Here is a 15,491-nt window from a genome sequence, read left to right on the forward strand (position 1 = left end):
TTACATGATTTAATAGAAATGACACACGCATAGAAAACAATTTGTACTCAGCTCATCTAATTCCAAACAACTTTTTCTCTTGGGGAAAAACTATCCAAAGTAATTTTTTTTCAGTGAATGGCATATATTATCAGTCTCCTGATTATCTGAGCACAAAATTTCACATTCCTCTTTGGAGACAGAATGAAGAAGAAGGGAATAATCACATTACTCTAAAGTAACTGTTTCTGTAGCTTTCACTTCACCAGATTCTCACCTATATCCAACTTTCATCAGGGAATTACTCCCTGCTCAAGAATACTTCAATACTGCTCAGCATCTACTGCTTCTAATCTAAAACTTACAAAGACTGAACTCACCACTTTCCACCAAGTAGCCCCAAATAACTTTCCATTCTCATTGCCCACAGAATCAAACTTCAGTTCAGTTCAGTTCAGTTCAGTCGCTCAGTCGTGTCCTACCTCCAAACCTCTCCCAAATAATAACCTCTAATTCGGTCCATGGAAAATGCCAGGCTTATTCTCACCTTTCAGGTGAGAATCAGGCTATACCTTTCCCCACACTTTAAATAAGATTTTCTTCTTTCACTGCCCTCCCAAATGCATTCGATCCTTCAAGGTCCAGGGCAAGCCTTTCAGTTTAAAGCCTTTCCTGACTTCTCCACTACTAGTGCTCTTCCTATTTTTTTACTACTAAAGTATTACTCCTTTTACTATTAAGGACCTGCTCATTGACCTCATTTTTACTTTCTGAATTATAAACCTGAGGAGTGAAACCATATCTTCCATTTCTTTGAGTCACTCTTATGACTGAACACAATAGTTTACAGAGATAAATTCAATAAACAACTGATTACTACCTACTTAAACATATAATATTAAATGTCTAAAAAGTATTCCATGTGTATGAGAAACATATCCCAAGGTCTAAGCAGCAATCTGGGATATAACTCAAAGTTAAGCTCTAGAATTATGGAGGCATCTGAATTCTGATCTTTATAGTGGTCAAGAAAATATTAATGCAGCATATGAGCATGGGCTGCTTGACCAATTTCAGGTGAGCCTAATAAAAACTTAAGCAAATTAATTTCTCTATATAATTAATATGCTAACTGGCTATTTCAATTTCATTTGCCTTTAAAAAAAAAATCAATGAGACAAAACATTCTTCATGCTCAAAACTTGCAACGGGTCAAAGATACTGGACCGGTACCAGAAGAATTTTGCGTTCATCCTCAGTGGTCTCTGTCCGAACATACGTTCGGTTAGCCTGGGGACTGACAGACGTCTCGTATGATGGTACCATTGGAGACCCAGATCGATCCAGTGACAGATTCGTAATGCTGGCTGATCTGGAAAGTGAAAACACAGCTGTAAATTCTTCATCAACAGAGAGAATTACAGTGAAAGTTCATTTTTAAATAAATGCTTACTTGCCAGTGTTAGGGCACTTTTATAAGTAGTTATGATGGTTGTGTATGACACTATTACTGGGAAAGCTGGAAGAAGAGTATCCAGGAATTCTCTGCACTATTATTTCCAGTTTCTATGTTAGTCTGAAATTATTTCAAGTTAAGTTTAAAAGGAAGTCATTATGAGAGGATTATAGGAAAAAATTATATTTATAGTGCATACAGCAGTAATATCCCAAACAAAATAGGTATAAACTCTTCTTAAAATGATGAAAATTAGGGTGTTTTCTTCTTGAACTGATGAATATAAAGCATCAGTCCAAATGCAGCTATCTCTGCATTCCTACACATACCAAAAGGAGTACTGTAATTTGTCCCATCTTTTAAAACACTATCTTGACTTTGTATTCCTCTGCTGCATTCCCCTGCTTCAATACAACAAAATTCATCTCCAATTCTTCTTTCACTCTCTCTAGAATCCTGAACAACCCACTGAAACTGCCTATACCAATATTTATTGTTCACAGTCAAGTTTTCACTCCTCATTTGACAGAGCAGCAGGATAACTCCCTCTTCTTTGAAATACTTTCTTCTCTTGGCTCCTAAGACAACCTACTTTCCTGGCTTCCTCTGACCTTATCACTCATCTCTCCTTCCCAGTCTCCTTTTCTGGTTCCTCTTCACTTCCCCAATGTTGGTCCTTGGTCCTTACTTGCTCACTTTCCACACTTACTCTCTTGATATTCTCACACAGGTTCATAGTTTTAAATATGATTCACATGATACCACCACCCAAGTTTATATCTCTGACTTGAATCCTTGTCCTGAACTCTAGATTTATACATCCAACTATTTGATAACTCAGTTGGATGTCTAGAGGTATCTCAAATTCAACATGTCTAAAACTAAACTGTTCCTCCCTGTCTTCCCCATATCAATAAATAGCAACTCTGTCTTTTCAACTGCTCAGGCAGGAACAAGCAAGAATGTCCTCTCTTAACATTTATTTTCAAAATCATACTGGGAGCATAAGCTAATGCAATAAGAAAAAGTAATAAAGGAATACAGAATGGGAAAAAAGAATTAAAACTGTCTTTCTTCACAGATGACATGACCATCTATGTAAAAATCTGAAAAGATCAACCAAAAGACTCCCAAAATTATAACAAGGTTGCAAGATTAATACACAAAAGTCAGTCACTTTCCTATACCAGCAATGAACAAATGAAATTAAAAATTAAACCACACTACCATTTACATCAGCATTCCCCAACACGAAATACTCAAGTATAAATCTAAATATGTACAAGATCTGAATGAAGAAAACTATAAAACTTTGATGAAAGACATCAAGGAACTAAGTATATGGAGAAAAAGTCATTGTTCATGAGAAAAGAAAACTCAATATTGCCATGATATTAGTACTTCTCAACCTGATCTATGGATTCAATACGATCTCAGTCAAAATGCTAGCAAGCTGTTCTGTGGATAATGAAAAACTGATTCTAAGGTTTATGTGTTGAGGCAAAAGGCCCAAAATAGCCAGCATAATATGGAAGGAATGAACAGAGGAGTGACACATCCAACTTAAAGACTTACCATAAAGCTACAGTAACAAAGACAATGTGGTATTAGTGAAAGAGTAGACAAATACCATCAGTGGAACAAAATACAGAGCCCAGAAACAGATCCACATAACACAGTCACTAATTTCTGATGAAGGAGCAAAGGCAGTTTAATGGAGCAAAGATAGTCTTTTGAAGAAATGGTGCTAGAACAACTGGACATCCACATACAAAAAAACATTAACCTAGACACAGACTTTTTTAGACCTAGACCGTTCTAAAAAATTAACTCAAAATGAATCACAGATCTAAATGTAAAATGCAAAGCTAACTCCTGGAAAATAACATAGGAGAAAATCTAGATGGCCTTGGGTACTGAAATGACTTTTTAGATATAACACCAAAGCATCATCCATGAAAAAACTGAATAGGCTGACTTCATTAAAATTAAAAATGATGAGCATAAATATGTCTTTTGTGCTCTGCATAAACAACATCAAGAATTAGAAGGCAAGCCACAGACTAGGAAAAAACTGCAAAAAATTTCTTTGATAAAGGGCAGTTATCCAAAACATACAAAGAACTCCAAAAACTCAACAATAAGAAAACAATTCAGTTAAAAAGCAGGGCAAAGACCTAGACAGACACCTCACCAAAGGTACACAGACAGCAAGGATGGGAGCATATGAAAATATGTTCAGCATAACATGTCATAAGGGAATCACATAATAAAACAATGAGTCAGCATTATACACCTATCAGAATGGTCGAAATCCAGAACACAGATGACACGAAATACTGGCAAGGATAGGGAACAACACAACTCCCATTCATTGTTGGTACAGCTAGTGTGGAAAGCAGTTTCTTACAAAACTAAAAATACTCTTAACTGTAGGATCCAGTGAAAAATATACCCACACGAAAACTTGCATATACATGTTTATAGAAACCTTATTCATCGTTGCCAAAACATGGAAGCAACCAAGATGTCCTTCAGTAGGTGAGTGGATAAATAAACTTTTGTAGTTCCAAACAATGGACTATTCTCCAATGCTAAAAAGAAATGAGCTATCAAGCCAAAAAAACCCACGGAAGAAACTAAAATGAATGTAGCCAACTGAAAGAAATCAATCTGTAAAGGTTATATGCTATATGATTCCAACTATGTAACGGCATAGTAGAAAAGGCAAAACTATGAAGACAGTAAAAAGATGTGTGGCTGCCATGGGCTGGGGGGAGTAAGGGATCAGTAAGTAGAGCACAGAGGATTTTTTAAAACACTGAAACCATTCTGATCTCTACTTCAGTGGTGAATATATCTCATTTACATATTTTTTCAAACCCACAGAATATACAACACCAAGAACAAACTATAGACTTGAGTAAAAATTATGTGTCATTGTAGGTTTATCAACTGTAACAACACATCACTCTAATGTGGGATGTTTACTTACAATACGGGACGTTGTAGGGAGGGGCTATATGGGAACTCTGCACTTTCCAATCAATTCTGCTATGAACCTACACTGCTCTACAAAATGAAGTTTATAAGCTTTTTTTAAAGTAAAAGATGATGATGTCTGCCACTTACTCTCAAACAGTCCAGAAAAAAAAAAAAGTAAATGGACAAAATGTAAATTAGTGAATCTTAATGAAGAATGTATGAAAACTTATTCTACTCTATTTCTTGCAACTCTTTTGCAAGGATAAAATTTTCTCAAAATAAATAAAAAATGAAGCTCTACAACAGCTTCCCACTCACTGGTTAAATGCCAAAATCCTTAAAATGAACAGTAACAGGTTCTACTCCTGGTACACAGGACGCCCAGTTACTCCCGGCCAGGCATTTTTCCTCTTGGGAACTAGCTGTTCCATCTGCTTGGTAAACTGCTCGATAAAATGCCGCGTGTTTACTCCCCCACATCCTCAAGTCTTTGCTCAGACATCACCCTCTCTGTGAGGTCTTCACTGAGCACACTATTCAAAATTCCAGCCTCCTCCCCTATTCCTTACGATTTTGTGTGCTTTAAACCTCTGTCTGATGCACCGCTGTACTATAAATACCTAGTTTGCAGGCACTTATTAATTACTTGCTGAAAGAATAAACTGAATGTATGTTAAACCATGGTGAGTCAGATGCCTATTCCTTCGGGTTTATAACAACTTACTCACCAATTAACTTCGTAATAATTGAAAGTGTTTTCAGGGGGAGGTGTGGATGTTAGCAAAATTCTAGCAGGTTGAAAAAGAAATGAGTGGTTACAGAACAACTATAAGCAACTATTTCAAGGAATTTGGCTAAAAAAATACATTGAGAATATAGAAAACTATAAGCAAAACACAAAGGAAGGGGGTTTGTTTGGTTCTTTTTAATAGGTAAGACCAGAGTTTGTTTAAATGCAGATGGTAAGGAGTCAGCAGAGAGAAGTGTTAGATAAGGAACTTTAATAGGGTGACTAATGAATGATCTCTGTTCGTTTCCAAGGCAAACCATTCAATATTACAGTAATCCAGGCCTATGATCCAACCAGGAACGCTGAAGAAGCCGAAGTTGAACGGTTCTATAAAGACCTACAAGACCTTTTAGAACTAACACCCAAAAAAGATGTCCTTTTCATTATAGGGGACTGGAATACAAAAGTAGGAAGTCATGAAACACCTGGAGTAACAGGCAAATTTGGCCGTGGAGCACGGAATGAAGCAGGGCAAAGGCTAATAGAGTTTTGTCAAGAGAACGCACTGGTCATAGCAAACACCCTCTTCCAACAACACAAGAGAAGACTCTACACATGGACATCACCAGATAGTCGACACCGAAATCAGATTGATTATATTCTCTGCAGCCAAAGATGGAGAAGCTCTATACAGTTAGCAAAAACAAGACCAGGAGTTGACTGTGGCTCACATCATGAACTCCTTATTGCCAAATTCAGACTGAAATTGAAGAAAGTGGAGAAAACCACTAGACCATTCAGGTATGAGCTAAATCAAACCCCTTATGACTATACAGTGGAAGTGAGAAATAGATTTAAGGGACTAGATCTGATAGAGTGCCTGATGAACTATGGATGGAGGTTTGTAACATTGTACAGGAGACAGGAATCAAGACCATCCCCAAGTTAATGAAATGCAAGAAAGCAAAAAGGCTGTCTGAAGGCCTTACAAATAGCTGTGAAAAGAAGGGAAGCGAAAAGCAGAGGAGAAAAGGAAAGATATACTCATTTGAATGCAGAGTTCCAAAGAATAGCAAGGAGAGATAAGAAAACCTTCTTCAGCGATCAATGCAAAGAAATAGAGGAAAACAACAGAAAGGGAAAGACTAGAGATCTCTTCAAGAAAATTAGAGATACCAAGGGAACATTTCATGCAAAGATGGGCTCGATAAAGGACAGAAATGGTAGGGACCTAACAGAAGCAGAAGATATTAAGAAGAGGTGGCAAGAATACACAGAAGAACTGTACAAAAAAGATCTTCACGAACCCAGATAATCACAATGGTGTGATCACTCACCTAGAGCCAGACATCTTGGAATGTGAAGTCAAGTGGGCCTTAGGAAGCATCACTAAGAACAAAGCTAATGGAGATGATGGAATTCCACTTGAGCTATTTCAAATCCTAAAAGATGATGCTGTGAAAGTGCTGCACTCAATATGCCAGCAAATTTGGAGAACTCAGCAGTGGCCACAGGACTGGAAAAGGTCAGTCTTCAGTCCAATCCCAAAGAAAGGCAATGCCAAAGAACGCTCAAACTACCGCACAACTGCACTCATCTCACACGCTAGTAAAGTCATGTTCAAAATTCTCCAAGTCAGGCTTCAGCATTACGTGAACCATGAAGTTCCAGATGTTCAAGCTAGTTTTAGAAAAGGCAGAGGAACCTGAGATCAAATTGCCAACATCCGCTGGATCATCAAAAAAGCAAGAGAGTTCCAGAAAAACATCTATTTCTGCTTTACTGACTATGCCAAAGCCTTTCACTGTGTGGATCACAATAAACTGGAAAATTCTGAAAGAGATCGAAATACCAGACCACCTGACCTGCCTCTTGAGAAATCTGTATGCAGGTCAGGAAGCAACGGTTAGAACTGGACATGGAACAACAGACTGGTTCCAAATAAGAAAAGGAGTACGTCAAGGCTGTATATTGTCACCCAACTTATTTAACTTATATGCAGAGTACATCATGAGAAACGCTGGGCTGAAGGAAGCACAAGCTGGAATCAAGACTGCCGGGAGAAATCTCAATAACTTCAGATATGCAGATGACACCACCCTTATGGCAGAAGGTGAAGAAGAACTAAACAGCCCCTTGATGAAAGTGAAAGAGAAGAGTGAAAAAGTTGGCTTAAAGCTCAACATTCAGAAAACTAAGATCTTGGCATCCGGTCCCATCCCTTCATGGGAAATAGATGGGAAAACAGTGGAAACAGTGTCAGACATTATTTTTTTTGGGCTCCAAAATCACTGCGGTTGCTGATTGTAGCCATGAAATTAAAAGACGTTTACTCCTTGGAAGGAAAGTTATGACCAACCTAGACAGCATATTAAAAGCAGAGACATTACTTTGCCAACAAAGGTCCGTCTAGTCAAGGCTATGGTTTTTCCAGCGGTCATGTATGGATGTAAGAGTTGGACTATAAAGAAAGCTGAGCACCAAAGAACTAATGCTTTTGAATTGTGGTGCTGGAGAAGACTCTTGAGAGTCCCTTGGACTGCAAGGAGATCCAACCAGTCCATCTTAAAGGAGATCAGTCCTGGGTGTTCATTGGAAGGACTTATGCTAAAGCTGAAACTCCAATCCTTTGGCCACCTCATGCGACAAGTTGACTCACTGGAAAAATCCCTGATGCTGAGAAATATTGAGGGCAGGAGGAGAAGGGGACGACAGAGGATAAGATGGCTGGATGGCATCACTGACTCAATGGACACTGGTTTGGGTGGACTCTGGGAGTTGGTGAGGGACAGGGAAACCTGGTGTGCTGCGGTTCATGGGGTCGCAAAGAGTCGGACACGACTGAGCGACTGAATTGAACTGAATAAGAAAGAATAAGGGATGTCAAGCAGAATACAAATGAAGAAGCAAGGTGAAGAGGAAAGAATGAGCTCCAAATGTATGGTAACTGATGCTAAGAGTTGAGGTCGTCCCCTCTGTCATCTCCCCGTCTTGCTCTGTAGCTGAAAGTGAAGTCATCTGCTAATAACTCAGAGGAAAGCAGGGTTGAAGACAACAGAGAAGAGTAGAACGCAAGTGATAGCTGACTAGCTAAAAGGAAACGAAAATTTAATTCGGCTTTTAGAGCTAAGAAAATGTACAAAAATCAATCCTATCCATTTTATGTTTGTTCTTCTCAATACTGTAAAAAAGAAAAAACAGACATAACAGGCACAGAACACAGCGTTTTCCTTTGGCAGTTCACCTATTTCGAGCAGGAGATTTCCCAGCATCCTCTTGAACAGATACAAGTCTTGTTGAAAGAGCGGTGTTTGAGGTGTCTGGATGAATTAAACTAGAAAGAAAAAGGAATATACTGAGACGATTTAAGAGAGTTACAGGCAAATCCAATTTCAATAGAGTGCTATAACATTTAAAAGCAGGTTGTTTTTCTGCAATAAGGAGCTTATGGGTCCTTCTTATTTTCTTCTTTCATGTGAGGTAGAAATAGGATAATTTTTGTCTTTAGGATAACAACACCAAAAGATCAATAAAGGAAGTTTATTAAGTAAGTGAGTGTGTATGTGTGAGAATGTGTGTGTGTGTGAGCGTGCATGTGTGCTCAGTCATGTCTGACTCTTTGAGACCCTACAGACTACAGCCCACCAGGCTCCTCTGTCTATGAAATTTTCCAGACAAGAATACTGGAGTGGGTTGCCATTTCCTCTTAAAGGGGATTTTTCCAACCCAAGGATCAAACCCACATCTCCTGCATCTCCTGCATTGCAAGCAGATATATTCTTTGCCGCTGAGCCACAAGGAAATCCTAGTTAGTAAGCATAACAGATGGCAATAAAACAATAAAATTGGCTGAATGAGCAACTTACAGAACTCCTCACATCACATATACTAAACAGAAGTGCTCTGGGGTAGAAATCCTGAGTTCCAATATTTTATTCTTAGTCCCCATAACTAAGTGGAATAGCACTGGAGATATGTAAGTGACTGTACCTTTGCCAGGCAAAATCATCCTCTAAAAATATGTTGCGGCTGGCTTTTCTACTGCCCACAGGTGTACGGGGTTCACTCGGATCAAGTACAGACACAGACGAAGCAGAGTCTGAAAGAGCATTCAAGTCTTCACCAATGGAATTACTGTCTGTGGAATGAGCATAACTTAAGGCTATTTTTCTACAGTACGTACAGGCTCGGAGGTCCCCTAGGAGGAAAAAAAAGAAGAAAACTTAGACAATAACTAACATATCTACTTACCAGAACTATTAAACCCTTGGCTTAATAGTTAATCTAATAACAGGGAATCATCGTTCTTCAAGTAAAGACTACCAAGCAAGACCTTTTTTTAAAAGTGAAGTAAATTTGTTAGCTCTGTTATATATTTCAAAACCAAAGAGGGTGGGAGGGAGGTTTAAGAAGGAGGAGATATATATATGTCTACATATGACTGATTCACTTCATTGTACAGTAGGAACTAATATAACATTCTAAAGCAACTGTACTCCAATTTAAAAAAGAAAGAAAAGCAACAGAAAGAGCAAATATGTGGGTAAATAAGCATTTACCGTATAAAATAATAAAAAAAATTTAAATAAAAACCAAAATTATGATAAATCCATCCAGCTACCCAAATTACTGCAAATATTTATAACAACTTAAGAAAATACGATTCAATGTACTAGAAAACTCCGTTAAAGAGTATTTGTCAAGGTTCTAGAAGTGAAGTAAGGGAACCCATCAAAGACAGGAGGTTCAAGGAAAAAAATTTTAGTTGAATACATAAACCAACACAAATAGAAGGAACACTTTTTACTTCAGTAATAAGGAAGAAGGAAAATGTTATTTAGATCTTTATGTGAAGTCATAAAGATTGACCTCCACAAGGGGGCACAGTTTCAAAAACTGTTTAAAAACGAACAAAACTGGCTTACAAACAGTAAGAAATATGGGTCGGGGGAACTATAAAGGAAATTCTCATGGTAAAAGTTAGGATGGAAATGAAATATTGTTGGGAAGACAATAATGTTATTTAATAATTAACGTGTTTCTTTTTCCCTGGAAGCAGTCCTACCCAAATATAAGTTTGATTTCTACCCTGTTCTGTAACAATTTTTTGTGTGATTCTATAACATTTTATCATACTAAAAAAGGAGGTAAGATAATTAAACTTTACTAATAACATGTTACATAACAATTCTACCTTCTTTTTACCATTAACATTAGAAAACTGAAGTGACATGGAACGAAAGACTTCTAGAAGTCAACTGTACTGGGTTTTTACCATAATTACTACAAAGCACAATATATGGTCTTATTTTTTACTTTAAGATAACTATTTTATAGTACTCAATTTTATTAAATTACGCATGTATTTTAAGCAAAATTAAATATCACCTGTTGGGTTACTCATCTCTAACACAATTCAACAGACGAATCTAAAGAAAAATGTCTCCAATCATGAACCACCACCAACCCCAAACCTCTTCCCCCCACCAAAAAAAACTGAACTCTAGCCCAGGATAAATGAGAGTGGAGGACATACCACCACTAGCTGACCAAGGTTGAATTTCAGAAAAGAGATAAAACTACTTCCTGCAGAAAAGTATTTAAGTTGCCACAACAAAGGCTTGGTTCTTACACTGTAAAGAAAATCTCCCTTAATCAGTCAACTATTAGAATGAAAATGATCAGGTCAATTAAGGGAGCCAAGCCTGACCAGAAAAGTTTTCATTTCATGGAGAATCCTCACCAGCAAGGGCCTATAGAGCAGTAAAAAAAAAAAAAAATTACATGAGGTGGTGAAAAGGCTGACAAGACACAGCCCTTCAGTTCATTGGAGACAACAGACACATACAATTCAAAAGCTGCAAGGCAGACACAAAGACAACACAGATACTACCATTAACAATAACAACACCCACTGACCTGTTTCTAGGTGCCTAAGTATTCTACGTATTCAGGGTCACAATATACGTTTGTGTTCAGAATCTATTATCCCAACTGCAATGGTCAATTTTATGTGTCAACTTGGCAAGACTGATGAGTCGGTCCCACAATAGTCCAGTTGTTGCTGTGAAGGGTTTTTTTTTTAAGATGTGATTCACATTTACAATCTGTGACTTTAAGTAGATTACCCTCCATAATGTGGATACATCTCATCCAATAATTTGAAGGCCTGTGAAATGCTCTAAAGGAAGGGATCCAAAGGCTTAGAGAGTCTGCTAAGAGCAGATTTACCAGGTAAGATCTGCTCACTTGCCCCAGGAGGACCCAGGGCACATACCTTTCACCATGACTATGAGAAAAAAAGACCTGTGAGGGGAGCACCGGCATCCCCTGTAGAGTTCTGCAGTCACCTCTCTCTGTAGGAATTATCATGGAACTGTTGGTGCTGAACTGGAAAACCAGGCTGGCAGGGGCAGAGTGGTGGCATTTCATCCCAAAAGACAAGGTTAGCATGAACAGACATCAGAGTCAAAGCGGTAACCAGAATAACACATATAGAGATCTGTGACACCTCTGACCATGGTGTTCCTAAAGCAAATGGACAGTCTTCTAAATCCTTACTGGATTTGTATAAGAAAAAGCATTCTAGATCAAGACAACAAAAGTCTATCTTGTATCAAAATGAGTCATGACCCCTCAACAAATTCTCAGGCCCAGAGTTCTTTGAATGGATGCTGGGTCACATTGAGATAGGAATCTACTACACTGCAAAAATATATATATACTGTTACTCTTCCTACGAGGTCTCCTCTGAGGACCTATAGCCTTTTACCAGAGTGACCGTGCATTGAGAAAAAGGTAATAGTCAAACTTTTAGGGGATTACTGGACTTTGGCTCTGAACTAACACTAAGAACCCAAAACGTTACTATGGTTTCAAGTCAGCGGGGGCTTACAGAGGTCATGATCAATAGAGTTTCAGCTCAGGTCCATCTTACAGTGGGTTCAACAGGTCCCCGAAGCCAGCAGTGGTTATATCTCAGTTTTAAAATATGTAAGTGGAATAGACATTCTCAGCAAATGGCAAAACCGCTATATTTGTTCCCTGACCTGTGGAGTAAGGGCAATTATGGTAGTTCTGGCCTCCAGAATGGTTAGACAACAAATTTCTGTTTATTCTAAGCCACTCAGTTTGTGGTATTTTGTTAAGAGAGCCCTAGGCAACTGAGACATCAACCACATTAAAAAGACAAGATTTTACCGAAAGAGTAATGGGAGCTCTGAAAGGGTATCAGGCAGGGGAAATACCCTGACATGATCAAACTAGTATTCAACAGGACACTGACTAGAGTATGAAAAAAGAATCTGAGGTAGGGAAAAATTAAAGGTAAAAAAAAATCTTTAAAAGACTGTAGCCATAATTTGGATGAAAGATAATCAGGGTCTGAACTCTGAAGCAGTTTAGGTTTAAAAAGAAATTTTCAGTGGATAAGGCCACAAGGAAGATTTACATGATAATAAAAACAACATGAGAGAGAGTACTGAGAATGTTCTCTTTCTGGTAACTTCTGCACACCTTCCACTCCCAATCACTACACACACCATTGCTTAGTTTTCTTCTACTTCAATAAATAATTTTAAATTTCTGTATTACTAAAGTTCAGGAAAGAATATGAGTAAATTCAATTTGCTAGAGCACAGTGTTAAGGAATACATGTTTGTATACATTTTGTATATATAAAATACAATTTTGTAAAATAAAAACTCTCACGGTAACATAAACCACTCTAACCATCCTGCCTAATAAACACAAATAGTGCCGTGGTTTTTCACTACCATCCATGATACACTGTCTTTTACTCTTGTTATTTATGAACATCTCCATCTACTTTATTATTTGACTACAAAGTCCTTTTAAGCAAAGTCGTGTCGCCCTCATGTTTGTTCTCCCCATGTCTCACACATAAAGTCCAAAATAAAAAATGACTTAACATGGGTCTCCTATTGCAACTATTTTATTGCTGTGACCTTTAAAAATTGTAAAATTGTCAATAAAGCTCATTTACCTGTATAACCCATAAATTTTCCAGGGATTTCTTGATTGCAGCAACGACTGCAGAAAATCTGCCCACACAGTCGGCAGTGGTGTCTGCGCCTAAAAGTGGTAAATTTCTCATTACAGTCATAGCACTCTTTACACTGGCTATCTGGCATCCAGTATTGCTTCAGGTCACTATCCTGCAACAATAAAAATGTGTGAAGGCTTCTTAAAAATACTGATTTATCAAAATGCAAAGGCAAATACAATGCTAGTCAAAATCCTATAAAACTTCTTTTGCAGAAATTAACAAGCTATTTCTAAAATTCACATGGGAATGCAAAAGTTCAAGAGGACCAACCAAGGCAATCTTAAAGAAGAATAAGCTGAAGGACTTATAATGTCTGTCATTAAGATTTATTCTATACCTATAGTAATTTTGGACAAAGTGTTCGTGTAAGGAAAAATGGAGCTGTGGAAGAAACAGAAGAGCCCTGGCACACCCTCACACATATATGTAGACCTATGACAAGGTCTGTAATGCAATCAGTGAAGGATGGTCTTTATAAAAAGAAAATGGTACTGGGTCCAACTGGACATCCATGGGGAAAAAATCAATTTTGATCCATATACCTTCACATCAATAATAAAGCTTCTCAAAGAAACCATGAAGATAGTCTCCCATGGTTCATTTTTTACTGCCACTAAGTTAGAAAAACACTTTTTAAATAGAGCACAAAAAGCACAACCCATAAAAAGAAAAAACTTTGATAAAATAAGGAACTTATGAGCAAAAATCTGCTGTCCACAGTTGGGAGTAAGCATTAACTGAACTTTCTTACAAGTGGCATTGTACCATTTTCAGTGAGCACTGCATGACCCCCATATAAGTGCTTAATAAGTAACTAAAGAATCTAGACAATACCTGGCTCTTCCCCTCCATGATTTCCTTGAGGCGTTTTAATACTGTGCTGAGGCTTCGGAGTTGAACAGCTGTGCGAGGGTCATGACCTCCAAAAGTAGGTTCTGTCTTCCTTCTGGTGTCTGAGTCAGGATTACAAAACAAAAAACTACTTTAATAGTATCAATGCAAAGTGTTTCTTACTTTTAGCATATACTTAAGTTCGCCCAGCGAGTGACACAGACTGAGACTTAAAACTAGTCTTTATAAGGGTAAAAGGCTGTTGAAAGTGTAAAACACTGCTTCACAAGCAAATGAGGACTGAGACAGCACTGTCTGAGACCACTGATGATTCTGAGGCCTGGATGGGAGCATCACTTAACATGGCACAAAACTCATTAGTGATTTCTTGGGCCCTTCAGTCCCAAGTCAGAATAAATTTCTGCTAGAAATTTAGCAGAAGGAAAAGCAATGCCAGTGAGTTATCCTAGCCTAGTCACCACAGTCATCAGGTCAGCAACAGGGCTGAAGAGTTCAGCTAGGCCAACAGATCACAAAATCAAAGGCTTGTGTTGCAGATCATTAGAAAAAAATTTAATAGCCAACCTCAGAGTCTGACAGACTTCAGAACACCCAGGGTGTTAATTTATGCACAGACTTCCCTTCACCAATGTCCAAGAAGACTTCTCTTTACCAAAGAATTGCTAGAGCTCCAACCCTACAGGGGGAGCCACCTCCCCTCCCTTACAGCTCTAAGCAAGAAGGAATCACTTGCTCTTGAAACAGCAATACTGAAGCCAGTCCTGTCAATAAAAAACAGGCCTACATTCCAGTTTTGTGGCCTATGGTCACCAAAGCTATCATATGTTATTTCCTTATTTTAGAGCAAGATTACTACTGAGGTTTCTATCTATCCCTGGCTCCAGCAGTTTTCATACCTAAGGATGAAGGAGAGGTGGCCTGACAAAATGGATGAACACTGCTATTAGCTTAATCTCATTAACCACATAACCTATGGCAAGACCCTCTCTAAATCCTTCCCAAACTCACTATTTGCTACATTTGCTTTAGATGTTCTTTGTTTTGGTTGAGTGGCAAAGAAAAGACTACAAAGAAATGAGAAGTTAATATTTAAATCTAAACTGATGAAGAACTTCCAACGATATTAATCATGGAAATAATTATTTAAATGGCACTTACATTACAAAACTGAAAACTTTATCTTTCTATAAACAATACCTTAATCTTAGCAGATATGTTATTACTAGAATAAAAATGTATACGTATTAGAATGACAAAACTGCTCTTGAGTCTTTGTGATATACCAACTCTCCATGATTTATGAACTGCAAAAGGAGAGACAGATGAAGCTGTTAGAATAGTAAAGCTGTGGTCCCACGCATAGGAAATAATTAAACGTTATAATTAATAATATAAATTATTTTATATAATTTTATAAAACA

At 37.8% G+C, this 15,491-nt stretch overlaps 1 protein-coding gene across 14 annotated transcripts in view; it reads right to left on the reverse strand.

Moving 5' to 3' along the window:
• Positions 1–15,491, reverse strand: part of PIKFYVE (phosphoinositide kinase, FYVE-type zinc finger containing) — an 85,397-nt gene that overhangs the window by 62,182 nt on the left and 7,724 nt on the right. For 10 of the 14 annotated variants that reach the window (XR_016035304.1, XM_088827915.1, XM_088827942.1 and 7 more), the window contains 5 exons: positions 14,053–14,171; positions 13,156–13,327; positions 9,141–9,348; positions 8,395–8,484; positions 1,207–1,351 (listed from right to left, as the gene is read on the reverse strand). Coding sequence is in view for 13 of the 14 variants with exons in the window: in XM_088827915.1 (XP_088684041.1) it covers positions 1,207–1,351; positions 8,395–8,484; positions 9,141–9,348; positions 13,156–13,327; positions 14,053–14,171 (734 nt within the window). In the remaining variant the exon portion in view is untranslated. The remainder of the gene's footprint in view (positions 1–1,206; positions 1,352–8,394; positions 8,485–9,140; positions 9,349–13,155; positions 13,328–14,052; positions 14,172–15,491) is intronic. The other 4 variants (XM_088827952.1, XM_088827933.1, XM_055397213.2 and 1 more) reach the window with 2 other exon arrangements.

The sequence above is a fragment of the Moschus berezovskii genome, chromosome 2, assembly GCF_049115385.1.
Source record: "Moschus berezovskii isolate FMDL1 chromosome 2, NW_MosBer_1.0, whole genome shotgun sequence".
In the NCBI taxonomy this organism is placed as follows: domain Eukaryota; kingdom Metazoa; phylum Chordata; class Mammalia; order Artiodactyla; family Moschidae; genus Moschus; species Moschus berezovskii.